Raw genomic sequence first — 27925 nt, 5'->3', positions numbered from 1 at the left:
GGGAGATACTGAATCAAGTGATGTTCATAGAAACTCTGCACGGCTCCTAAATACCTTTTGAAATGCATAAGCAAATAATTAGCTATTAAGAACCTGTGCTGGTGGCCGATTTCAGTGTTAAATTACTGTTTTGTTCAAATGAGTATGCACTAGCAAGAAACACCTGGAAGAATTATGTCAGTTCCTTGTTATCATTTATTGCCCAAGTTAAGAGGTCAGCCAGGTACAAATACTTCAGGAGTCAGATTCAAGGAGGACCTTACAGCTCTGACTCACAACTGCTGGCAAACCTCTGCCAGCCCCTAGGGACCTGCTACCTCAAGGTGTGGTGCCTGTCCTGCCTGCCAGCCAGGCTCCAAAGTTGGCAGAAACTACTGTCCTTATCCCAGGTGCTTCTCTTGGCTTGGATGTATCAGGCTAAGCAGTCTGTGGCTTCAGCTGAAGCAGGTGGTGGAGGATGTGGTCTCTGCCAGTCCTCCCCTGTGGACTCAGACCTGCTTCTTTCAAAGTACAGTGAAAGCTCTTGTGGTGTCTAGCAAGGTATTTAAATCAATTCTTACAAGGCTCCAAAGTCTGCTGGGAAATACATAGTCATGCATGCTATCCATCCTCTACTGGCTGTTCCTCCTGAAAATTAAGGGTAACCTCTTGCATTTGTGCTTGATTTGTAAAGCTGCCGAGTACTGGTTATATCTGCAAGATTGGAGCCTCACAGGTTCTAGGAGCATGCAACAAATAAATCCAGGGGCAGTTGGAACAGGAAATGTCCAAACTGTACAGAAATGTGCTTCATTAAGGTAATCACTCTTTCACAGAGTTGTAATGTCAAACTGTAGGCAAGTAAATGTTTTACTTGTGTTTTTAAAGGGGTATTTCAAAGGTGTGTTGGGGAATCATAGATAAGTACAGGGGATACCTGTGTCTAATAGTCTGGTTGAAGTGAAGAAACAAAGTAAAAAGGTTGAAAACTAAACAAGGACACAGGTCTGTTTTGCTGAAAACATGAGCCTGTATCTAAGGTCATCTTTCGTGAGAGAAGCAGCTGTTTTTACCTGGTGTTAATTACATTGGGATCCCAGCTCCCACCCTGCTGCAGATTGTTGCAACTGGTGAGGTTTCAGCAGCCTGAACTTGCTGAGGTGCCTTCAGCTGCTCTGTCAGGCTGCTGTGGTCTTCACCTCTCACCAACACTCATACAATGGCACGGAGACATAATCTGCCAGGAAGCTAATCTCTCCTTGCAGAGCTGATTTGCATTGCTGGATTTGCAGTCACTTCAGGCCTCTGCAGGGGCTGGCTGCAGATCTCACAGCTGTGCCTGCTGGCCCGAGGCAGGGGGGGACTTTCTGGCCAGGTGGGACTGTGGCAGCCAGAATTTAAATGTGTTTACATTGCTCTGGAACTGCACCCTGAAGCTGTGGTTTCGCATGTGCTTTCAGTCAGCTCTGCTGGTGGAAGAAGCAACCTCGACTCCTTCCATGGGATTAGTCTTGGCTGGATTAGGTCCCCGGTCTGGCTCGCAGCATGAACCTGCAGGCAGGTCTGCCAACACAATGTAGTAGCTGGAGCAGGGATGAGCATAAGCGGTTGGGGGAATGGCAGGTTGAGTTGAATGCCACAGTGGTAAGAAAATTGTATGAAACTGCCTAAATACTAGACTACTTGAACAAGAAAGAAAAGCAAATGCTTTTTGTACATAACATAAGATTCAAGATGTTTTCCCAATCCTTTTCTGCTGGCAAAATTACTCCTGACTTGCAGGGCCTCAAAACTGTAGGGATGAGATGTGACTTGTGGTATGTGCTGCTTATTTCTGGGATTTTTAGTTTTTCAGGCCCAACTGATTTACCCAATCAATAGCTGGCTGGCCTCTGTTCAGTGGTAAACAAGTCTTAAATTCCATATGTTCTCAATACAGTATAGCAGAATAAATAATGCATTGAAATATCAGCATGAATATGTGGTGGTGTAACTGAAAAGGAACACAAAGGAGTCCTGGGGAGAACAGGGATTATGTGTAGATGAATGTGGGACAGAGCTTTTACCAAGGACAAATGGTCAGCTGTTTTTACAGAACCAGGCACAGAGTAAATGTGACTTTACTACATCTGAGCTGCGAAGTTGTTTTGAATACTGCTTTTCAGACTACAGCAGAGCACAGATTTCTTCACTGTGATTTAGTGGAGGCTGGGAGATGAACCAGCCTTGGTTTGGCATTTGAAGTTGCATGACAGCTCAGTACTGAAGGTGAGTAGACAGCTTACCTGCAAGGATTAGATGTGACTGCCTGCCACTTTGAATTTACATCACCTCTGACTATGGTAATGATGCTTAACAAACGGGTTAGAATGCTCCAGAAAACATACAGATCTTATCACATGTAAAGCAAGCTCCTTGCTTGTGCTCCAACTTCTATCTTCATACAGATCACGAGAAGTAAGAACACATGGTTTTGCTGATGATTTACTGATGTGAGTTATTTTAGAGCAATATGAATCAAATTTCTTAGTATTGTGGGCAGTAACAGGCAAAACAAAGGCTGGTGTTTCCTATGACACTGAACCATAGCAACAACACTCAGCAGTTTCCCTTTTTTTTTTTGCCACACTTAAACAACAGTAAGTAGCTCCATAAATGTTTACAGAGGCTTCTGATAAAAATAGAGATAGATTTCTGTAACATTCATCTGTATCCTTTTTCCTAAAACTGTGGTAGGAGGGTGCTGACTGGTAGGCTGCTTCTGTCCATTGCAAATGCTGCACCATTGACAGGCCTATCTAGACTCCCCAAAAGGATGAAGAAATGAGCAGTAGAGATTTTTGGGCTCCTATAGCAGTAGCAGAATTGGTCTGCACTAGCTTCTTGGGAACATTTGAGATGCAAATTTACATCCAGTCAAGTTATTTCAGTTTAATTTCCTCGTTAAAAAATACAGACTTTCTTGGAAGTTGACCATTTGCATGAAAACTGTTACCAATTAGAAGTATTTTACTTGTGCTCACTCATGACAGCCTTTAGTGTGCAGGCCAGGAGAAGCAGAAATACTGCTGATGAACAAGGTTTGTTGTTACACTGGGTGTCTACAGAAATAGTTCCCATATAGAACAGGAATGGCAGAGACTCACATGGGCAAGACACTGCTGATGGAGTAGCTATTTTCTCATACTGCTCTGCTCTCTGTAGAAGCTGTAAATGCCTTATTACAAGGAGGCTGACAATATGGTGTGAGCTGGAAGCCAGAGCAAAGTTTGGAGGAAGAACCATTACAAGTCCTAGCAAAAATCTTGATTTTTTTAAGTAGTGCTTCAACAAAGGAAACAGACCGCAGCTACACAAAAGATGATAGAAGTCAGTGCTCAGCCCTTGAGGATGTGAATTTCCTTGTTGAATAGAGACTTCAAAACTTGCAAACATGTTACTTGTACTATGACTGCCATAACAGTGATTGAAACCTAGTTATGCTTGCTTTATTTTACTGGTCTTGATATTGCTATTTCAATCAGAATGCTTGTTTTGGGTGTTTACACAATGCTTCCGATATGCTGCTGATATTTTATTCATGATTGATATTTAGTGTTGTCACTGTGGTGTCTTCATTCATGTAAATGGATTCAAGGCAGCGAGGAAGCTGTCCTGTGGTCAGTACTTGCCGCATTAATCCAAACTTTACTTTTCGGAATGGGCTATGGAGTAGACATAAGCAAGTAACCTGAAAACCTAAGTTCTTCAAGATGAGAGTGACAAAGTTTTGTGTCAGTTTAGAGGAAAAAGGAATTTAGTAGAACTAATACAATTATACTTAGAAACTTGTGACTGTGTGGTTTGGGTGAAAACTTATCTTGTGAGTGCAGCTGTCCATGACTTGTTCTGGAAATGGAAGTACTTGGTTTATTGATAAGCTAGGAGGAACATCTGGCTTACTCCGTATCTGATGATTTTGCAATGATATGTACAATGGTAGATGTGTCATTGTCACTCAGAGCAGTTTTGACTTTCAGTACTTAAGTACTGGATGTACTGAGTGAAAAGGTGGTGTTTTGTTTGCTGTTTTCAAACCTTGCTTAAAGATCTGTGATTAGAGAATTAAATCTTTTGTGCTTTTGTTCTCTCCTATGGTTCTAACTCCTGCTGATGAAGGAAAAAATAATTCATATTACTGAGTATGTATGTAAATGAGAAATAACAGCTTGAGTTGTCCAGAAGCAGTGTGGGCAATTGCCATGCAAGCAATGTCTGCCTGCCTGTGCAGTGTGCTCCTGAGGTGACCTAGCACTGGGAGGAGGTTACCCTGGAGCCAACGGTGGCAGTGCCAATAACTCTGCAAGCACTTGCTTGCCTACTGTGGAGTGGAGGCAGCCAAGCAGGCTTCAGGTGATAACTGAGGTCATTGCTGACGTGGGACCACCTCTGAACTGGCTACCTGCATGGATACACTGAGTTTGCCTTCTTCCTGCAAGAACATGTCCTCTCACCTATGAAGCAGGAACAAAGAAGGTGTATATCCATCCCCTGTGCTTTTCTGCACCTGTGTGGACCAGCACAGCTGGCAATGCCAAGAGGTTGTAGAGTGAGATGCTAGCTTGTAAGCCTGATGCTGCACCTCCATCCTTTTTTTGTGGTTCCTGCTTGTGCTGGGCCATCTCAGCTGCAGAAACAGCTGCTGAGTGCACAGCAGTTTGGGGAGTTGTTTCACAAGCAGATCAGATGCCTTCCCAGGGGAGCTGGGAATGTCAGAGGGAGGGCAGGAACTGCCATGGCTCTGTTCAGTCTCTGCCTGTGGGTGCCCCAAGAGTCCTGTTCATTACCTGAACTTACCATCCCTATATGCTGATGTTCTGCATCATATAGCATTTCTTTATGTTCTTGTGAGTTTTAAGCCATTTGTTTGTATTAAAATTGTTCATATTCAAATTATTCTATAGGTCTGTAGGTGCAAACTAAATTTGCATATGTGTTATCCCTAATGCTTAAGGGTTTTTTTCTCCCCACTAAGATTAAAAAAAGCCATTGTGCCTGTAAATCAAAGAATTTGAATTAGAAACTTCAAAGATATTGTGACTGTAATAATTATTTAGGAACAAAAAGCAAGGCAGTCAGAAGGAAAAGTGTTCTCCAATTTTAAGGCTGCAAACCTTATGGTATGCATAATTTTTTGTTTTATTCACATGCTTGTGTTTGTATCTTGAAGGAAAAATGTGCTGCAACATTTCAGGTGCTTTCTGCAGCTTCTTTCAAAGTATGGAGAGAGTGAAACAGATGATTTGTTTAGACCTTGGTAGGAGAAGGACTCTGCAACTGACTGGCTGGGGAAGGGGCCAGGGATGATGAATTATCACAGGAAGAATTAAGACCAGATGTCAGGGCTGAGGGTTGCTACACTGCAGTCTTTCTCACGGTGATTTCAAATTTACTCGGTGCTTAAGTGATGCTCTTGCTAGACAGGTGTTTCAGTCCTCCTGAGTTTTATGACAAGACACTCATGTAGCTCTTGTCCGAGTTACTCAGTGACACTCAGACACAGCTTTCTCCTCAGGTTCTCTTTGCCTTTCACTCCAGCTTTCCTGCTTGTCCTCCTTTTCTGTTCTTTAAGCTATACCTTACCACATTTCTTCCAGCTGCTTATGTACTGTGAGTTTGCTGGTAGGAAGCTTTTTGATGTCAGCCTCCCAATGATCTGAATATTGAATCCATTTGGCAACTGTTGCCTCCCAAACAGAATATCGTGTTGGACTTTTCTCAGGAGGTGTGAGGGTCTCTTCCCTTCTCTTCTCTCTCACTCCCCCTGTCCCTGTTGTTCTTGTCTTCTTCCTTTCTCACAGTCAAGAGTAGCTTCCAGGTAGTAGGGGTTTACTAGAAGTGTATCTGTAAATCACTGTTCTGGTCTCAGATTGTAATACAGATGAGGTTTTTGACACTTTCAAGATTGAAAAATGGACAAGGTTTCTGATTTAGCCAAAAATCCTGTGCAGCATTTTCAGTGTTATCTTAATTGGTTACTATTTAAGTGGCTGTCAGTCTTTTGAATTTCTACCAAAGAATAACAACAGTGACTGTAAACCTTAGTGTTATGCTCTTCCACGTGGACTTCAACTAGTCTGCCTTTTGGTGAAGTATCAGTTGCTCTTGTCAGACACGTTTAGCTTCAGTCCCTAAGGTCCCCCTCTGCCACAGTAAGCTTCATACTTTATTCTGATCCTGCGTGATGGCTAAGATGTCTCAACTTAATTAGGCTGATCTTAGCTGCTGTTTGCACAGCAGAGCATCTAAACTGGCAGCAGTAGGAGTGAGATAGAGCTGTGGGTCAGCATCAATGTGTGAGAATAGAGGAGGGGCGGACAAACCTGAATTTGGGTTTCCTGTTGCCACCGCGATGAGTTCAGTCTGCGCCCCGCCCTTCCTCCCGATCAATGGTCTCCAGCCCCTCTTTCCTGTTCTTCTACTCCACTTTTGCAGTGGCTTTCTGCCCTGTACTTGATCCACAAATGTTTACTGGTGGGGTTGTGGCCACAGGCAGCAGTGGTATGACTACATATAATGAAAGCCACCTTTGGAGTTCAGCAGAATGCTGCAGTCACGTCTCCTTTTGCTGTTAACATACCTCTGCTTCCAGCTCCTTGCATAGGGATGAATGAGTCTCTGATGAACTTTTCACCCTTTTTGGATAATCTTCGAAGTATTTTACCCTCCACAAGTCACTCCTTTTATGTAGGTGTGTGTATGCATTTGACTTATTGATATGCCTGCAATTCTTTTCAGAAAAAAATTAAATATAAAATTTCTAATGCTAGAAATAAATTTGATGACATTTGTAGGCAAGAGACTTAGCATTTTTCTTCTGACTAAACCCAGTTACAGGGTTGATATGGAGGTGTGCTATAGATGTTAACATTTTTCTGTGTCTTTCATAGTTGAGTAGTGTATTTTACTAGCCTGGCAATATTAAACTGTCTTTTTCATTATTTCATTTACATTCTGCTTGGGTTAAGTTGAATTGAGGTCACAGTAGGTAAAATGTAAGGAAATGGAATCCATATGGTAAAATTTTGGCGCTCTTATTGAAGATTGTTAATGTATATTGCTAATAAAAAGCAAACAGGTTAAAGTAATTCCAGTGAAGTGAACAGAGCAAATGGTAAATGTGTCAAAATACATGGAATTCAAATCACAAGTTCTTTATTTAAGAAAGCAGTGAATGTATAAAGCTGACAGAGGAACCTTTCATGCTTTACTACTTGTTTCCTCATGAATAAACCTCTGGAGAAGGAAAGCCTGTTGGAAATTCCTGCTGGAATGTGCAATATTGTTTGAATGCCTCAAGCCTCCAGTGATGTGCTAATGACCAACCACCCTTTCAAAAAAATTGCTTTTTTTTTTTTTTTAAAGCCACATTAAAAATGTCATTCTTCCTGTAAGCATGTGGAAACTAAACTGACCTTCCAACCAGACCAACTACTTAGCAGTGCAGCCTTTTCCAAGCTGCCTTCAAGCCTGGCTGTGTTAATGGCTTCTGGACTAGGCAAGTAGAGATAGGATAGCCTGTAAGGGAAAGAAGTAACTTGTAACTGGTGTTCACTGCCTCTTCAGGATCCAACAGTCTGAGTGCTTCCTTAGGCTTGCAAATTTTTCAGGAACATAAACTGAGGGTTTATTAGCAAAGAGTTTTAAGGTCAACTGGGTAGTTCATAAAAGAAGCTAGAATTTTAAAGGTGTTCTTTGAGCACCTGAATCTTGGGGAAACCTGTTGTGCCTTGATGTGGCCACCTAACAAACTATGCAAAGACATTTACAATTTGATTGAGGAGTTACATGAAGTATTGCTGGAAACAGTGAGACTTGCAGTTAAATGTAGGTGGAATTGATTGGGCAATAGGCTGATAAATTGCATTTCATGTTATGTTATTTTTTGGAGTTGGATTTTCATATACTTCCTTCAACTCCATTACTCTGTCTCCTTGTTCTTCCAAGCCTACAGCACAATTATACTGTACTTAAGATAAAATGAACCATGTTATTTTTCTGCATAAGGTTAAAGAAAAGAGATGGCTATGCTCTGGTATTGTTATAAAACAAGATAATGTCAGAACTACTTTATGTCTTCTAATGTATTGCCTCTACTAAAGTCTCACTTGATGGTACTGTAGAAAGCCTGAGGTTTAAAAGTGGAGTAAAGGATGTGAATACCTGTAAGGAGAAGAACGAATGTTAAATGTTCTGGCAGTGCATGTGGTTACTTGCTGAATGCCAAAGCTATCTTGTGGCAGTGTGGTTACATGAGACTTTTTCTAAACTTTGTGGGAATTCAAGTATCTTGAGACATGTCCGAGGAGTCCTACAGATTTCTGCCAGAGTTGGCACTTGACAGACTGTGAAATCAAGCAGTTTTGACACTTGGCTGCAGGAGCACAGGCTGCGGTTGCTCTTGTATCGCTGTCCCCTTGGTATGATAGTCCTAAGGTCCATGTATTGCAACAGTGCTCAGTGTAAATGGATGTGGTTGGACTTACGTAGCAGATATGTAAGACTGAAATAAGATCTTTTTCAAGGAAATGGGGGGAGGTTGACTCGGGAGAGTGAATGCACAGGAATGAGGCTCTGTAAGAAAGCTCAAGGGAAAGACTGGTTTAGCAAACATTTTTGATTTCCACATCAGGTTGGATTTTTACTGTACTTCTGCTGTCAACACTCCCATGTTAATGGTGTTTGTTTGTTTTCCCTGTTTGTGCAGTGTCTGGCAGTGAGATCTGGTCCAGAACAGTGGCCCTGTAGATCCTATGTGATCTTTGTGAGAGCAGATAATGTCCATCTGCTGGCCAGAAGATGCATGTATATTTCTCTATGAAAATCTGAGCCTGCATGCTTTGGAAAATGCGGTAACTAGATTAGGAGAGACAGCCGTTTTTAAGGGAGAGTGAGAGCAGTTCAATTTTGGAAAGATTTGAAAAATGCCATGTTGAAGAGCCTCATAATTTAATAACGTGTATTAGTCTACTATCTCAAGTGAATCTGCCCTCCAAGTTCAAAGCTGTGGTAGCTTTTAGAGTGCTTGCAGTGTTTGCCTTTGTCCAGAGCCCTTTCTTGGAGCAAATGTTCAGGGAATGGACTGAATTCCTTTAACTGGAGCCATAGAAAAAGGTTCAGGCCACCTGGTTTTATTGTTGTGAGACATGCACTAGCTGCTTGTGACTGTGCTCTTTGACAGAGGAAATCTATAGGAAGCTGTTTTGATTGGAGCCTTAAATTTTTCATCCAAAGACAGATGTCTTCCAGCATAACAGTAGACCTGTAGGTACTAAGTACCTTAATAACAGAACACCTGTAATAGGTGTTTGGTGCTGTAAAGCCATTTTTTCTTAGTGGCCTATTGAATGATCTCTGTTCACATAGTTAAAGTTGGCATATTTTCTTCTGCATATTTAATAAACTGTTGCATTAGGTACCTACAAGTAGCTATTGGGAGTGGAGGCTCGGCAGGCAACTGGTCTGCCTCTGTAGCTTTGAGCAGTGTCTTTCTGATATCTGTACATGTAATCCTGTCCACATATTTTCCAGCTGCCTAGCAGTGCCATAAGCTCCTGCCCCACTGCAGTGAGGGCCACTCAGGTAGCAGCAAGCCTGGCTCAGAGCATTGCCAGCTCAGACCTGCTCCACTTATGGGGGTTGGCTGGTGCTGCGTTGGTGCAGTAGCAGCACCTGATTTGCCAGCCTAGGAGTGACCACATTGCTGAACTGCCCTGGGCAGACACTCCTGGGGTGCTGGGCACCTGAAAGCACAAATCCTACTAGGAATAAAATACAGTACTGAATTTATTTGCCTCTTTCACACTAGGACAAAATGGTTATATGCTGCTCCCATATAACCTAAGGTTTTAAGTCACCTTAACCATCTAAAACGCAACTAGCTTTTTCTTGAAACTACAGCACTGAAGTGTGATAGCAAATGCCTTATGTTTGCAGCTTGTCCTCATGGTACAGGCAGACATAAATGGGATGCTGCGTAGAGCCTGTTGTACTGGGCTCAGCTTTCACTGGGGCTGGCTGTGGCCAGCAAAGTGTCAGTCAAGAGTTTTTGTGCAAGAGGGGCTCAGCTTTTGTGTTTGTGTTTTCAGCTGTTACAGCATGGCTCTGTTAAATGCTTTTCAGTGTGCCAATACTGGGGATGGGGGGGATGGGCCAGGGTGGAGGAGGCAGGAAAGTGTGAGGCAGGGATACACAAAATTTGCAGAATTTCTCACCAGTGGACTGGAGCACTGCCTTGTCTTGCCTACTGCATGGCCAGGACAGCACACAGCTGGGACTGCCAAATGTGGTTTAGCTAATGTTTAATTCAAATACTTTGGCAAAAAACTTTTATTCCAGCATTTTACAGTTTTTGCTCATGCATCTCTTCTATCCCTCAATCCTGACTTTACAAATTCTTTTCTGTCACCATAAGAGGATTTTCTTTTTGTCCTCTGTTATGTCCTGTGTATTGAACTTCACTGTTGTAGTGCCAAAAGAGCCACCCTCCTCTTTGCTCATGTCTCACTTTCCATGGGAAAAAAGTCTCGGGTGGCAGGAAATTGAGGGAGATTGGCCCTGGGAAATAAAAGCCTCTGTTCCTTTCTTTGCCTTCACCAGTATAAGAAGTTTTGTGCTATGTCTATGGCAAATGCCTTATTAAAGGGTTTGCCTGCTAGAAGCAGCCATGTGCTGTTCTTGAGTTATCGCAGATAGTCATATATCTGAGTGCAAATGAATGACCAGGAAGCCTTAAATGCTGCTATAGGTTTTGCAGGTTTTTTTCCAGCCTCAGTTTTTTAAAATAACAAAATCTGTTTGGGGAATTGTTATCCCTGAATAACTTAGAATTATGCCTTGTAAAGTTTCTATAAATTTGCATTCCGAAATTAAAACAAATGTAACTTTTCCTTGCATGCTCTTCGGCTACATATTAAATGAAGCTAAACTTTAAACTTCCATAAAAATACAATCCATGGATCCATGACCCCATTTGAAAACTGTTGCAAATTAGACCTGTAAAACACCTCTTATTTAATGCCACCTCAAGTATAAACATACTAATGGGAGAGATCTGGTAAGCTCAGTGTTGATGTGGATTATCTCTGTGACCCTGGGACCTCCAAAATCCTTACCATGGTTGTGATAAGAGGGTTAACTCTGAACTTGGCCAACATTTACACAGCCAGCACTTGTTCTTAAAATTCACGTGTAAACTGAGCATATCTTATGTGAACCTGAAGCTTTGAACCTCTTTCCACACAGTTAGTAAGGTCATGGCTCCAGTGGCTATTGCACGCCTAGGCTGTTTACTAGTTTCAGAAATTATATTGCAGCTTCAGGATTGGTGGCCCTATTTCTGAAAACCAACTCAAATCCAGAAGGTTGAAATGCTTTTATGTTGTCTACTCATGCTCAGTCAGACTCCATAAATGCTGCTTGTGCCGTGTTGACTGTAGGTGCACGGAGTGCCTTGGGTTGTGTTGGCAGCCCTGTGGTCAGCAGCTGACAGAGCTCCAAGTATTTGCCAACAACTGGAGTGGCTGTCTCAGACCAAGACACATCAGAAAGTTTTTGCAATCTGTAACTAAACCCCAAACATCCATTAGTCCTAGCTACTGCCCTGCCTGTTCTTCTGCTTCTTCCACGATGTGGTACACAGGACAAATATTTCGGACAAAGATGAGGGTGGATGGAAGTGTGATACATCGGCTGAAGGAAGATGCTCAAGTGTCTCAATTTATGAACACTCCCTAGTAAATAGACTTACTTTTGTGAGAAATATGTGGAATAAGGATATGTAGGAAATTGCTAGTAGAATGTGACTTTATTTCCATTGAATGAATTGTGGGAAGAATTTACTTAGACAATTGTTGCATCATACTGAGTGCCAGAATAAGTCCGTTCTCAGGTTTGTTCAAAATTAGGTGTGGCAATTTAAGCTTTAGTACTGCTCACTGCTTCATGCAGTGTTTCCTACACACTATTCCTTTAGTGTTTTTCTATGAAGGAATATCTATAATGAGGGAACTTGGTGTCTTAGCACACATGCTTTTTATGTATTGACTGTTGGCTAACAGAATGGCAACATCTAAAATTGAGATGGAGGGCTTTTAGGCTAGCTATGTTGGCATTTTTATCAGTTCTTGTCAATAGTCCAGACATATTTCTAACATTCCCTCTTTGAGGGATATTTGATATTTTTTCTCTTAATTCCAAATCAAAAGTCACAAAATTGATAAAATAAATCATAAGATGTTATTTTAGATGCCTTTTTTCCTGTATAGCTTCTACGTAGTATGCATGTGTCTTGTTCTGTGGCATTTGGATCTTTTCAGATGCAACATTTTGTGTCTGCCTGGATCCTGCTTAACCTTCCCAGGGGGCTGGAGGTCTTCAGGTGAAGCCCAGTCCTGCTTACTCTGCGCCGTAACATCCTTTATCGCAGCACTCTCTTCCCTTGTGAGTTGAGCACTATCAAGAAGTTACTGATACAGCAGAGGTGTGTTTATTCTTTCATCGATCTCCCAGTCTTCTGACTAACACTTGCCCTATTAGGCAGAAAGACTGAGCTTTCTGTCTTCAAACCAAGCTCATATGTGTGTTGAACTTGGTATGCCTGGATTGATGGATGCACTCATAGGGTGTTGTGTGAAGTTGTAGAAAGTTATATACAGGGCTCTAGTCAAAGACTGAAGCCTTTGCCAAAATATGTTATAGCAGACTAGACTTTAAGGACCCAAGTCTTCAAAGTAGTTTCCTCTGCAGCTGAGTCCTGGGGCCACCTTTCTAAAAGTGTCTGTAATCTCTTATTTGATGTGATAGCACTGTTGCTTTGAAGCCAGTATGTGCTGGAGGGGGAAAGTGTGTAAATCAGTCTTATCAGAAGCCAGTGTTGCAAGAGACTCCTCCCAGCATAAGCACTGTAGGTGTTGGCACTCCCTGTGCTCTGCCTTTTTGGTGCTCAGATATTCAGCCCAGAAACAGACACTTTGGCCCTGTCATGACAGAAGCCTAATTTCTTACCTGTGTAAGCTGCTGATACCATTTCTAGAAGAGATACTGTCTGCATTTTCTACTTTTCAGTGTTATCTGTTCTCACCTCTTGCCCTTTTCCCTCATTATTGGAGGGTTTCCTAAGCAGAACAACTATTACCATCCCATGATACCTGTCAGTGACTTCATCCGCCCTCTGAATCAATCTTTTCAAATAATTTTAATGTGGGATTTGAGGCTGGCCAAGGCTGCTTGATCTGGGATATCCTTGTTGAGGATGGAGGGACCTGTGGGTGTGTAGATCCAGGACTAGACTGTAAAGTATTAGTGTTATTCAGGCAAATTCCTAGGTTGATACTTGCCAGATCAGTTGTGTGGTTTTCTTACTCCTATGTTTAGACAAGCTGCCTTTTTTGCTGCTTTGCTTATGGCAGTGGTGAGTTGTGTTTGGAGGGCAGGACTAAATGGCTGTTTAATAAACTAAGAAGAACAGGGCATGGGAGCTGTGCCATGGGGGATAAAGGCTTGGTCTGTGCTGACAGGGCCGTAGCCCTCTAGGATGGTCAGCTGGGCTCCTCTAAGGGCACTTGTGGGGCTCTCATAGCTGAGGGAGAGCTATGATGTTTGAAAAGTGTCCCTAGAGCTCAATGTCACAAGTAATAAAGTGATATATTAAATTTCAGTGTGATGGCTCATCAATACTTCTCCCTTGTTCTGGGGAGCCAGGACCCCTCTGCAGTAGAGGAGCCGTGTCAGGGAGTGGGAGCAGCCTGTCCTTGATGTGCTGACGGTGGCACAGGCAAGACCAGCAGCCTTCACAGCCAGTTTGCCAGGCTGAGTGTTTTACCACCTGCATCTCATGTTTGCCTCCAAATGAATGTTTTGGTTTGTAGCAAGTGATGACCTGATTACAGTATCTAAGAGCTCATTTTAGAGTGAGTCACACTTATTGGAGCTACCAGACTTAAAAGGGCCTTGGAGCAAGATATGTATTTGTTTTATCCATGTATGAACCTTCTGGCTAATTAGGAAGAGCCATCTTAAAAGCAAAGGAAGATGACAGATATCAATGCTTGTGGTGATTAAAATTGAAACTACAAAGCCTAAAGCAGCTATATGATACATTAACAAATGTGTGGTAGCATCAGTCCAAAACATGGGTGAGTAGTGTCATTTCTTTTGTGACCTCAGTAAATGCATGTGGGATCACTTCTGTGTTGTTTTTTTTTGTGGTACAACGTTCAAAGTATGCATGTACTTCTAAAGCCCAGCTTCCTTCTTTATTATGGTGCCTTTTACTTGAGTTGCCTGTATCAGCTACTGGAAGGTGTTTATCCACTACATGAGGCAGATGCATCAGGGTAATGCTGAAAACTTGCTCATGGTGTGTACAATCTGTGTGGCAGCTGAACTAAAAAAGCATCTTGCAGCGCATTTGAGGAGGAGAGGGGCCTGTGGTTTTTCTTTTTTAACAACAATGCATCTTGATGTTCTTAGCTAACTGGCCTATGGTCTGCTGCAGAAAGTGGCTGGCCCAGCCCTGTTTTTCTGTCCCCTCCCTTGTGCCTGCACCAGCATGACTGCAGGTGTGCAGGAGCTCAGATCAAGGACCTGATCTTGCTAGAAGCAGGTCTCTTCATAACCGTCGCTCTTTGACAAGGGCCGCCCCTTGTTCTCCTTCCCTGATGCAGCCACAGATTGCCAGCTCTGACACAAGAGGTGATGAGAGTATGTGGCTGGGAAACATGAGGGAGGGCAGGGCCAGCTCTTTTGGCAGCCGCTAGCACAAGCAGGATGTCATTTTGGTTAACTGGTTTATGCTGAAGGCTGTTTCCAAAAGCCTCACATGCTGTGATTGAAACTCAGCAAGAAGTTAGCACTACTGTACAGTTCTTCAGATCCATTGCTAGAAACATTTGGAAGAATTACAGATTTGTTCAGAGGTCCTCTGTACCCTACAAAGAGAGTGACACCAGTCATGGGGTAGTTAGTTGTTAATAATAAGGGTCGTTTGTGGCTGGGGATGTGCATAGAGTCATCCTTAATAGGCCGGGAGAGTGCTTTTATGGGAGGTGATGTGGTTGCAGCAGTAAGTAGGGGTGTGAATACCACAGCTTGTTCATTCAATTACAGCCCTTATCAGTCTCATCAGTAGGAGTCAGCTCGGTCTGTCAGTCTTAGAGGTTGCTGAAGCTGCAGCTGGTTCCCCAGTTGCCCTTGAGATACGTTTGCAGTATGTTGTTGTCTTCATCTCTACTGCTGAGGCTCTGCTTAGCGCGGGGCTGCTCCACCTACTGCTTGCTCTGAGCGTCCACATGGGAGTACTCAAACTCCTCTGGGGATGTGTGAGCTGAAACTCTGTTGGGTCCCAGCCTCAGCCCCACATGTTTGAGTGCTCTGTCCTGCCCCCAAAGCAGACAATGGACAAAGAGCAATGCACACTTGGTTTTGAACAAGTGAAACTTGAGGAATTCACCATACAGAGAACAGCATTTTCTTGGTGATCTAAATACCTTTGTGCACCATGCTATAAAAGGGCCTCTTTTTGAGGAGGAGGGGTGGCTTTTTAAATTTCTCTTCTGCAGTAATTTGTCTAGGTTCTCAGCAAAATTGCTCTACGAATCACTCCTGACTCGTGTGTAACTTGATATGGGTTTCTGTTTGCAGCTATTGTGGATGATGAAAGGCTTTCAGCGGAAGAAATGGATGAGAGGAGGCGTCAGAACATTGCTTATGAGTATCTGTGCCACTTAGAAGAAGCAAAAAGGTAAGTAAATGAAAGCACACTTACACCTGGCCTTTAAATACAGAGGTTCAGGCCTGTTGTGTTCTTGAGCATTGTAACTTTTAATTCAACTTCTTGAATTACTTGGATTAATTTAATGTTGGAATTATATAGCATTCTGTATAAGAAACTAATGCCCAATGTGAAAAGTTTAATTCAAAGAAGGACTTAGAAATAATCTCAGAGTTACTGCAGTGACCATCTTCAATGAAAGTAGGGACTGGGTACTAAAACCTAAGGCTATGGTTTTGTGAGAAGCTGAGTCAGGCCTCTGACTAACTGGGGAAACTCTTGTTCCTGGCTGTGTGGTCATGCTCCCTTCTTGGTGCTAGTGCTTGTGGAGTGACTCAGATTGCTAAGATGGCAGAAAATCACCTGGGCTCTTACTGGATTAATGATCCGTATCATCTTAGTGTTTCAATGGTAAGTGCAGGCAGGGCAATAAGATAACCTGGACTCTGCTCTTCCTTTAATCCTTCTAACCCATTGGTGAAGAGTATTCATCTCTTGAAGCAACAGCCTATGATGAAGCACCAATCTGCAAGTGCACAGGGATTTTATCACATTTGTGCAAATGTACTGTGCTATGTACATTTCATCCTCAAAACAAATATGGAACAATATTTTCATAATTGCTGAGCAAGGAAAGAAGGTGCAATATCCTTGTGCTTTTGGAGTTTCTTGAAGTGCTGCTCTTATCGTATGTAAAAGCATATTTTACATTCAGTCTGGTCAAAGATGCCTGTTGTACTCAGTTTATTGCCCTGGGAACCACTGGTAATTGTCCTGTTTCTACTCTGTATTTGTTGATGATGGTGGTTTTAGTCCTAAACTTTAGTTGGATGACTTAACTAGGAATTTCTGTAGAGAAAGAAAACTGTGATTAGTAGTGCAGGCTGGGAAACCTCAGTGTGATGACAAACCATAGGATCTTTAGAATGGAGTAACCCAGTGTAGTTCAGTCAGGAATCAACCAGAAAACAGTGCCTGGGCTTTGTTTCCACACCGTTCCCCTCCCCTCGCCATCACTGCATGGCACTGATGGTTACCTATTTAGCAGTTGTGGGGCAACTAGCCGCCAATGATCTTGTCCTAGGGGCACTGTTACAAAAATCAGCCATTCTTACTTCCTAGTCACTATGATGTTCCATTTGCTGTAGCAGACATTACCTGCTTTGCTCTTTCTTTCTCCTTCCACTGCAGAGCAATTCCCCATTCACGTATTTAAGATGGCAAGTGTCTTACTGCTGCTGAAGAGGACTGTTCTGCTCTGCACACTCCTATTGCCTCCATTGTGCAGTTGCAAGAGATTGCCCTTGGTCAGCTGAGTCAGCTCGCTATGCTGGCAGGAAATTCATAGCTCTTTTGCTGAGTTAGTTTTCTAGTGGTTTAGTAAGCTGACTAGGTCTGATCAAGGGGTCAGAGGAGAACCAGTGCTGGCAAGAGGAAGGGGATGGGGTGCAGCCGCACACTTGAGAGAGGGGAGGGAGCAGGTCTCCACCTTGCTTGCTGAGATGTTAGATGAGCTCCACTGTCTCAGGAAACCTCAGTGAGTCAAGCTTGGATTTTACTGAAGGTTCTTCCTGGGTGTGTTGCAACTCACTTACCTGCTGGCTTCTGGCAAGATAGGAATATCAATGTTTCCAAATCCAGCCTTTTCTCTTCTATTACTATTATTACTAATTTACCTTCCTGGCTTTTTTCACCCTCCCCCCTTCCCAGGACTACTTGTTACTTTGATCTCAAGTCCTTTAGTTTATTTGAAGTATCTCCCTTGATATTTCACAAGGAAATGTGGCTATTTTTACAATTAATGACTTAAATTAGCATCTGCTATGAGTAACCCCCTCCTCTTCCTTGTATTTATTTTCATACGGGTTCATACCATTAGCAGTTTTCTAGAAGAAACACTCCTTTAGCTTTGCCAGCAAGTGATGGGACTTTGCAGCCAGAACACTCACTCCCAGGGCTGTTAGGTATCTGGAAGCATTTCTGGATCTCAGTTTGGAAAATTGGAACTTACTGGTAATGTTCATGGTCAATGCTTGCTAGTGCATGAGGTGGGGATGAGTGCTGCAGTGTAAGGAGACTTATGCTTCCCTTGCCAAGGGGCTGGGTTGTCACAGGTGGAACTGATGCAGCAGCCTGATGCTGCTGAATGTCCTCCTCCTGTGCCTCAGTGGACTGGTCCCAGTGCTTGTTAGGGAGGAGAGGTTGGTGATGGTGGGGGTGGTGCAGGCTCTGGGGGTGCTCTAGGGGGGACAGAGCTGCTGTGAGAGAAAAGAGAGGGCAAGGGAAACTTATCCGACCAGTTCACTGTGAAGGGAGAATTTGGTTGCATTATGACACTTTGCCCAAGACAGACTCTTACTAATGTGAAAACAACCCAGCAAGGAACATGTACAAAAAAAACTTGGAGAAACAAGCAGAAATGCCTGTGTCTCATACCTGTGTGGCCCCTAGCCCTGCTTCCTCAAGAGGCAAGTAATGCCATCCGGCAGGGCGGGGCTGGTGGCAGGGACAGACTGGGGTGGGGAAGGTGCATCACTGCATGCTCCCCAGCCCCGCCCTGGTGAAACAGCAGCATGAGAAAATGCCATATCTCTTCTCACTGCACAGTTGTCACCCTCTCTGCCTCCTTGATTAGGGGTGAAACGTGTTGACATGCAATCTCTGTTCTGTACTTGCACGGTTATAGCATTTTCTTTGTCACAACAGAGCCTGAACAAAACTGGGGACTCTGGAAAGCGAGATAGCAGCCTCAGAGGGAGCAATGGGGTCATAATTCAAACTGCAGCAAAACAAGACCAGCACAAGCTTGGGAGGTTTGGGTGTAGGCTGCAGGCTACCTCAACAGCACACAACAGGTCCTGCCCTTCAGCTGTGCTGGGCATGCAGTTTTGCAGGCAGTGCCAGCTGATGGATTGGCTTTTGCTGCTGCTGAGTGGAGGGGTCCCAACTGGGTGCTTGTCCCTGCTCCCCAGTGCTGGAGCAGACCCCTGGGGATGTATAGGCCCCCCTTCCCCAGCTGTGAGCTTGTGATGGTGGGGCTGGGTTGAAGGAGTGAGGATTGTGCCTTTGGCTCCAGGTGCTGCAGCCAGTTGTGAAACTGCCTGGAGCTGCAGCTGCTGCGTGCTTGCTCCCAGCAGTGCCCTCCTGGGTGACACCCGGAAGTGGGACCTGCCTTTCTGACATATTTGATTTCTGTTTACTGTTGCAAGCTTTTTTTATTTTTTTGCTTCTATAAAACCTGAATGCATGGAGAGGATTTTTTTTAGTATTCAGGACACTGTAGATAGCAATGGCAATAAATGGACTGAAATGGGTAAATCAAGGTGAGTTTCTCCATTCAGTTGGCAGCTGCTGACATGACAGTACATACTGTTTCAGCTAATCAGCAGTGTGCAAACACAATGTGTTTTGGCACATATTGAAGAGTAAGAAATACTCAAATAAGCAATAAATAGCAAAAGACGGGGCACAGCATGGCTTTATATAAAGCACTATGGCAGGAGTTATGTTATTTTCTCGCCATATTTGTAATCAAAATATTATTTCACAGCAGCTCTGTATTTTGAAATGCCAGAGTTAATTAAAAGGGTGGAAGATGTGTACTTTCAGCTGCTTTTCAGACCACTGTTTGCACACTTCCTGTAGCCCAGCTTTAATAAAAACTTTCCAAGTTTAACATGAAAGAAGAATTCTGTTGCTGGTAGCTGATGCTTCTGCAAATACCTTCTGTGCTAGGCACAGTGCCTGTTATATGTATACAGAATAAGAAATTGTTTTTTAAACACAGTGAGCAGGCTTGTAATATCTGCAGAGGTCAGTAATGTTTGAATAGGTGTTATATTAATAATGGAGAAAAAACATTTTGTTCTGTTAAATTGCTGGTCCCCTTCTCCCCAAAATCACACATCTGATAAATTAAGTTTTTGGTTGCTCATATGTCATTTGGTTTATTACTTTTGTCTTTAAGGAAAATTTATTGCATATTTTAAAAAGCAGAGAAAAGTGGATAGTCTCCAGTATCCTTGAACTCCTGAGAAGAATAAATCAGAATAAGTAATTAGGAGTAGGGATTTACTCACTTTGAGCAATATAACCATGAATGCCTCAAACAGAAACTCTCCAGAGATTACATGAACCCATTTCCAGTATTGCTTGGGAAATTTTTCTGTTAAATAACAAAGGCTTAAGGTGGGCTTGAACAGCTGTGTCACAAGTCTTAATATCTTATTGGATTAGATTATTTTTGACAGATAAAATTTACCACAAAATCCTCCTTTCCAAAGATTATCTTTGTAATACTCGGAACATCAGATACTGCCTTGAGTTTGGCTTCTGCTGTTGCATGTCTGTTTGCAGATGTGCATTTAGCTTGCTGTAAATGATAATACAGATTTGAGGGGTTTTAAACTGTGATTGAAGCTTTGGTATATAATGTAAATCAAGTTTACAGTAAATCTGTTGTGGCTGGCTAAGGCTATAATCACCCATAATTAAGCAGACACTATTTCTCTTTGCTTCTTGGAAATTATACCTTCTTATGCTAAGCTTGAATATGAACATGGGAGGCCTCATTTTACTAACTTTGTCTCTCTCTGCATGAAATGGAATACCCTTTGTTTCACAATGTGTATGTTGCAATTTCATAACTGAAACTACCAGCATTTGTCTTATTTAGTTTTACTTTTCTTACTCAGCTGTTCAATAGGATAGGAACTTGTATGGAAAAACTGAAGCTTTAGCTTCAACATTTGGACAATGAAAACATGGTGAAGAAAAACTATCCAGGAAATTTCTTCTGAGAAGCCATTTTTTAATTTAAAAATGTAAATGCTCATTCTTTTCCAATTTCTTTATAGCAGAAAATCAAATCATTCATTTCGGGTTCTGAAACCTGCCTCCTTCATTGTGTTGGGTTTTATTAAATTAGTTTGCAATGGCTAGTTGCGGTATTGGTTGCTCATGAGATCACAGTTGGAAGCTGCTGTATAAAAATGTACATGTGGTTTAATGTACTTAAAAGGTCAAGCCCTGAACTGCTTAATTGGCTTCAGTTGACTAACAGTTTTGCAGTACCACAGCACCATAGAAAGCTCATGTTGCTCCAGTTGCTGGACTGTGGGACCATGGAGGGTTGATTTGGAGCCCACCCTGTTCCTGCAGGGGTACCGAGGTCCTGCAAAGGCTTGGAACAAGTCAGTTCTGCAAGGCTGTGTGCTGGCTGTTTCATGAGCAAAGTTGTCATAACCATGCAGCGCTGGCAGCTCATGAGTGAATTAATGCTACTTAAATGCACTATATTAAGTCCATTTCTTTCAGACTACAGGAAATGTTTAAAGCATTGTGCTTAGAGGTAAATGCATAAAATTGTAATACAGCTGTACAACTAGCTGACTGTAAGCAGAAAATGTTAAGGTACTTCTTGGTAACCTGTTTTGTATGCGTTTGTCAAGAAAAAAATTTTGGGAGTGGAGTCTACTGACATGTTGTAGACTGTGAACTCTGGCTCATCTCCCCCCTCTGTCTGCCTTAAGACTAATAAAGCACCAGTGAACATGGCTGGCAGCAGCTCTGTAAAGGCCAAATGTTTGAAATTATGATACTTCAAGAGATAAAATTCTTGGAAGAATCCTACTTAGCCAGGATATACCTGACCCTGAAGTAGCTCAGTCCACACAGTGGTATTGATCAGCAAGTACACCTGTAGTTTCATGTTTTGATCCTCAAGGGTACTTACCTAGCAGACACTGCCAGCTTGAAGACTTGAAAAGTTTTTTCTTCCAGATAGTTATACAATTGTGCAGATATGCCCGAGTTTTCATATGCAGGAGTCAGTGATATCAATCAGTCCAATAATTGCTTTGATAGCAATATTTGCATATGAAAAGTCTTAACAGGAAGATCTGAAGGAGAGAGAAACCTTTGTGCTACTATGAGAGATCTCCTGTCTTCTGTACAGGATGCATTGACCTGCTCACTGGGATGTTGAGGTAATTCGTGCACGTTATGGGTCATTGCTCAGTGTGTATAGTTGCTGGATAACGCTGCTGAGTAATGAAGGATGTGACCTTTGTTTTTTGGAGACTAAACCATATGGCACTTATCCCATAGCATGCCCTGAAGCTAACAGTACAGCCACTTCAGAGAGGTTCTCTTTCCCAAAGTTTTCACCTTTGTTTTAGGCACCACCCTCTTGTAAAAGGACTTGTGATTTTTTTGATTTTTTTTTTTGTGATAGAAAAACAATGAACTTGAAGCTAGTTTATGCTCTGATGCCCTCATATTGGTGTAGTTTGTAGGTTTGGTTTCACCAAGAGAGCACACGGCATTTTAATTTCTCCTTCACTTTCCCCTTTGCAACTTGGATTATGTGTGGTGCAATTCAAAAGCCTGTTTGAATTTATACTCCACCTGCAAGACTTAGGTGCTTGTCAGATCAAACTGATGGCTTCATTTTGCACCCTGAGTAGCTCCTAGTTAATATTAAGTGTAACCTGAGGTGGCCTAACTAAGGTATCAGTAGTAGCTGAGTCATTACAGTTCTGTATGGAGCACACCAAAGAGTAAGGAATTAGGCTGTCAGGGAAGGCTGGCAGGGATTCTTGCACATCACTGGCCAAAACTTCCATGTCTGGAAGCATGGAAAAGGGAAGCTCGAGGCTGAGTTGTGCAGGGACGAACACAGCTGTGGGTATTAGAGATGGACTTGAGGTTTGTACCTTGCCTAGGGTATTCGTATGAAGTTGCTGTTGGGAAGAACCTGTGACAGTAACTGTGGGATGGAAGTACTTTTAGGTTTTATCCTTTGCTTAGTGTTGAAGGGCTTAACTGTTGCTCTTAGCATTTGGGTATGTCCTTCTGCATTGTTTGGACCCTGCTCAATAAGTCAGAGTGTAGTTCCCATTCATCTGAGAGCAGCCAAGGCCTTTGCTTCCCCACATGTTAATGATGGAATAAATCACAGCATGTGTGCTGTATGCCTGTGCCACCTACACTGGACTGTGGGTTGTGACAGTTGCACGCTGCACTGCTGGTGTAGCTGACCAAGTGGTGCATTCTGCCTGGCACGCATCCCATCGTGCTGTAACCCTAGTACAGCATTCAAAAACCTTTGTTATGTGGTTCTGTGTCTGCTTCAGACCAGATAAGGAAATTACCTGGGCTGATGCAATCTGCTTTTTAACAGCTCCCTTGCAGGAGTGTACTTTTTCTGAGATCCTCCTTTACCAACTGCCATGTCCTGGAGAGCTGCTGATCTTTGGAAGAAATGTTTATTCTGGCTCTTGCAGAAACTGCTCGGGGGAGATTTGAATGGCTCTTCATACATCAGAGGAGGTGAGGCAGCAATTTCACTTGGTGACCTTCATAGCACTATTTTGTATAGACCACTGCTGCTAGTGAGGAGCCCACAGGTATGTGCTGGTGGGATCTCACTGTACTGGAAATAAGAAATTGAGTGTACACAAGAAACATGCTTCTAGAACAGAAGGGTTTTGCTATAGCTTTGTGAATGCTAGAAATCCAGGTCCCTATGACTTGCTTAACTACAGCTTTGGGAATGGAGGTCCTAAAATTGGTCTAGTAATTGTTGAGATTTGCAAAAGAACTAATGTGCCACTATACCTCCAGTTCTGGGTCAGAAAAACAATCCAGGGAGTGGAGGGGTTAGTGCTCATTAAATGTGTAGGTGTGACCTTGCACCTGGCTTTTGCCTTCCAGCTACTGCAGGCAAACACTTGATGGGATAAGGCAGTTGCTGAGGGATATAGGTCTGGATTGCCTTAAAAATAACTTCTGGTGCAAATATCTTAACAATTAACTGACTGGAGAAGGAGCACTGTGGCAGTTGGTACCTACTACCTTAGGTATGGAGTAATGCTAGAAAGTGCTTTGCTGTTGATGTTGCTCACTACATGTGAATGATTCACCATAATTCACCATGTGAATCCTTTGTTAGTAGATACAGCTATTGCAAACCCTACCGTATTCCCCACTATGAGATGAGTGGCAGACCTCTGTGAGGGACTAGATTGCTGACAGTTATGACTTGGAAAGATGCTTTTTAAAGCAACATGTGGTCAGACTTATAACCAAATTGGTTAAGCAGTGGGGTTGTGTGGCTTGCTGTGTGTACTGTCTGGTGCTTTTGAGTATTGTTGGTTTCACTGTTTCACGTGCTTTAAGAAAGATGTCTTTCTACTCACCTGCATTTAAATTCAATGATCTGTTAAGAGGTGGGGTATAGCAGTGTCCCATGGTTACTAAGCGCATGTATGCACCTTTGAGGAAGCTCGGATATTTGAGACTTTCTGTTCTTGATACGGAGCCACTCTCATTTGAAGCTGATAGTGTGGCAGCCTTCCATAATTGCTTTTGCTACTTTTGTTGATAGATGTAGAGAGGGGCATGTGTGGGCTTCTGTGTGGGGCCAAGTAAAACCCTCACATTCTCTTCACCTCACCTGAGGTGGGGAGAGCTGTGAAGTTGGCTCTTGGTCCTTCATTGTTGGCTTGTTTTCCAGCTGCCCACACTTCTTCCAATTGCTTATGCATTTTCTGTAGCACACAGGAGGAGAGATTTCAGGGTAATCTCTTCAATCCTGGATTGAATACTGACAAGTGAAAAGGTTCTTTAACCCAAGCCGCTCTTTGGGAAATTTAAATGATTTATCTGTTTTTAAACAGAGTTCAGGAACTGGCATACATTCTTGAATTAGTACAACTTAAACTTATTCAATCGTGTGTGCGAAGGAATGTTTTCTTTAAAACCCAAGCGAAAAATATTCCTTGCCAAGGTTTTTATTTTGCAGTTCCAAATTGCATGAGGTGGTCAGAGGACCTCTTAAAGACCAGTACATGTGTAGATGAGGAAACAATCCATAGAGTTACCTGTTTCTGTTTGTTAAAAGAGAAATGGTGGCCCAAAGCATCTTTGCTGTAACTGCCCACAGTGTATGTGTTCAGAATTAGCCTTGTGTTAGAATTAGCCTTCGAGATAAAGAAGTGAGATAGTTGTTTTCTGTTCCTGCAGTGGCAGCCAAACATGGCCTTGAACACTTAAGGTATTCCACTGTTTCTACTGCATGCTAGCATCATTCTTGACAATTAAGGCCCGAAATTGGTTTCAGAAGTAGGGACTGAGAGCTGTGAATGGGTTTTGAGCTTGACAAATTTGAGTCTGGGGGAAGGGCTGTGAATGAATCCTCTCAAGTGAATGAATGGAGCTGCTCTTCAGCTTGAAGTGCTAGGAAGGATTTCACATGGCTTCCAGCAACTATAAATGCTAGCCAGGTCCTGGCTTGGAAGCAGAGACCTCCTCTAGTTGCAAGTGTAACAGCTCTACCAGCTTGAAGGGGAGAGAATCTTGCAGGTTTTTGTTTTTATTCAAGGTGAGTTGAGAAGTGTTGAGAAGTGTTGACAAGTGAGTTGTTATTGTGGTATTGGGTACAGATTTATTCTGGCAGGATGATGGTTAACTGCATGCATAATTTTCCAGCTACCCAGAGGACAAACAGCTAGCCTGCCCTGGGATGAGAGCTCGTACATTTGCAATTGTAAAGATGTGCTATAAATGCCTTCAGTGCAGGAGTACCCTACTTGTATTGCTTTGCGTGGCAGCAGAGAGGAGATACCAGATTCTGATCCTGGCTCTTATTGCTTCCACCTGGGTTGTTAAAGTGTTTGTGCTATTGGTGGTGCACTTGTCCTGCAAGGGAAGTGATAAAGCTAGTCTGACAACTCAAGCTCTTCTGCCATCTATGGCACATTAATTATTTCTAAAACTTGGTTACCATCAAAGCAGATGGGAGTATTATGAAATTTGGTGCAGTAAGAAGAGTCTAAGAGGAACTCTTGTAATGCATGAAATTACCTTAAAACCAATGCTTCCCATGACTTCTATTGTTCTGCTCCCTAACAGCCTGCCTGTTGTAGGGCCAAAGGCAAAATCTGCACATGAAGGCAATAAAAGCTGCAGTGGCTGCTGCAGCCAAGCACCCCTCACTGCACAGGAATTGCCCTGCTGTGGCATAGTTATGCTCAGGGCACTGGTGTGTTTGTTTCCCAGTCGGGGGAATAGGGAGAATCAGTAGGAGCAAGGAAAGGGGAATGATGCACTGGAGCTGTGCAAAAAGTACACCAGACTGGAGGCTTAAAAGTGGGAGGAATTTGTGGAGGGCTGCTGAATGTAGAGCACAGACCCTAGCTGCTGCTCCTGAACTGTGAGGCTGGGTGGGTGCATGGAGGATACTGCTGTGTGCCAGCCACAGTCACCCACAGAGTACCCTGCCACTGGTCTTACAGAAAGCATCAGAGCATCAAATGCATCATAAGTCATGCTCTGTGGCACGAGTGTCTTTAAAGCTTGGCTGTCAAACAGGCTCCTCTAAGATGGGTAAATAGCGTGATTTACACCTACACGTTGTGCCCAACCTCTTTTTCTCTGTTAAAGAAACAAAGCAATAAAATAATATGGCAACAGTGAACATTAAAAGCTGAAACATTTTCCTTTCCTGACAGCTTCCAAGCTGCAGATTGCATAATATCCCTTTTCATGGCCCAAGGAAAGCTCAGTGCATTTTACTCAAGCACACCTGCACATGATGTACAGGCTTGGTCATGTGAGATTTGCTTTGCAGCATGTTTGAGAGAGTGCCAGCCCTTGGTCTCAGTGGCACTTTCTTGGCTGGAACAGTGTTCAATGGGATTTGTGACTGAAGTCAGGTTTTAGGGCTTCCCATTTTTCTGATGAACAACTACAGAATAGGGAACAATCAACTTGATACACCCAGTAACTCTTGAGTTGCATTTTCACCAGCTGCTTTCAAAAACAGAAATAGAAACTCTTCACTTCGTGTTGAACATGAGTTGTTAGGAGAGGGGAAAAAAGTGGGTTTTTTATAAAGTATTGATGGCACTGGAAGAGCTGTGTGTTTGCAGGTTTTTGGATTTTTAATAGTATGTTTTTACAGTATTTTCACATCTCCTGTTCATGTACCCTTCCCCTAGCTTTCCTCCACAAGATCACTGATCTAACTTTGTGATTAATTTAATACTTGGATGGCTACTATCTCTTTTTGGGAGAGCTTAGACTTCAGTTGAAATCTTGGTAAATGCAGGAGTAAAGTATTGAATGGTATTGGCATATTTCTGTGTTCAGTTTATAAAGTTGGTGGATACATTTTTAATATTTGTGCTGCTTTCTGTCCCTGCAGAGAGAGACCTTGATCTTATGCTGCTAAATAAATACACGTCTGTTGCGATTCCAATTTCAACATTTTCTCTACTTCCTCAAGGTCAAAGTGATATCACATGATGGTTAGTAGCACATATTGTTTTCCTTAGTGAGCAGTAATAGGAGAGAACATACTTTAAAACAGGAATTTATTCCAGAAGGTGTTATTTGCTCATGGGCTTATGTGCTCTTACTCCCAGTTTCTCCTTAACATATTACAGGGAGACTTCTTGATATTTTTCTAGCATCTTGTGTTCCTTTTAAAAGCTCTTTATCATCAGAGAAGACTATAATTAAGAAAGATGGGGTCTGCTTGAGTTTTCAGTGGATGTAACTGGTAGGGACTAACCCATTTGCTGTGGTGGTTACTGGCTGAGATTGCAACAGTATTTTGAATGTTAACAGTAATTATTTTGCTTCTTAGAAAAACATGTTAAACAGCATTTTCAGACCTTTGTAAAGCTGTCTAACAAAAGAGTCGACTTGTCCATAGCAGTGCAAAATAGACTAGGAAAGCAGGGGTAACTGGAGGATTTAACAAGTTTGACCTTTAATAACCTGAGATACCAAGGAAGAGGCAATAGGCTGCAGCTGCTGAGTTGAGACCTCCTCTGAAATCTGGAAAGGGCTTCTGATGGACTGAGCACTCACTGGGGTCAGCAAAGCTGTTATTTGTACTTACTTGGCCTTCTGAAAGTGAGGCCAAAATCTGTATGTAGGGAAAAGATTGTATTTGATGCAGTTTTGGTTTGGATTCTGCTTTAGTGCAGAAAAATTTGGATCTGTCCATCTCTAAGGACTCTTCCTTTCTTGTGGCTTGTCATTAGATTTAAAAGTATACAGTTGGACTCTGACATTGCTTCACATGCTTCCTAAAAACTTTGACATCTACACTGCAGTGCAGAA

The 27925-nt window shown here is 42.6% G+C and overlaps 1 protein-coding gene across 1 annotated transcript in view; it reads left to right on the top strand.

Annotated features, from left to right (window-relative positions):
* IQGAP2 (IQ motif containing GTPase activating protein 2) overlaps positions 1-27925 on the top strand; it is a 132512-nt gene that overhangs the window by 5695 nt on the left and 98892 nt on the right. The window contains exon 2 of the mRNA XM_075726007.1: positions 15661-15760. Within this exon, the coding sequence (XP_075582122.1) occupies positions 15696-15760 (65 nt within the window). The 5' untranslated portion in view covers positions 15661-15695. The remainder of the gene's footprint in view (positions 1-15660; positions 15761-27925) is intronic.

This window comes from Pelecanus crispus, chromosome Z (genome assembly GCF_030463565.1).
Source record: "Pelecanus crispus isolate bPelCri1 chromosome Z, bPelCri1.pri, whole genome shotgun sequence".
In the NCBI taxonomy this organism is placed as follows: Eukaryota; Metazoa; Chordata; class Aves; order Pelecaniformes; family Pelecanidae; genus Pelecanus; species Pelecanus crispus.
The sequence above is the reverse complement of the archived record's forward strand: the minus strand, read 5'-3'. Positions and strand labels throughout refer to the sequence as shown.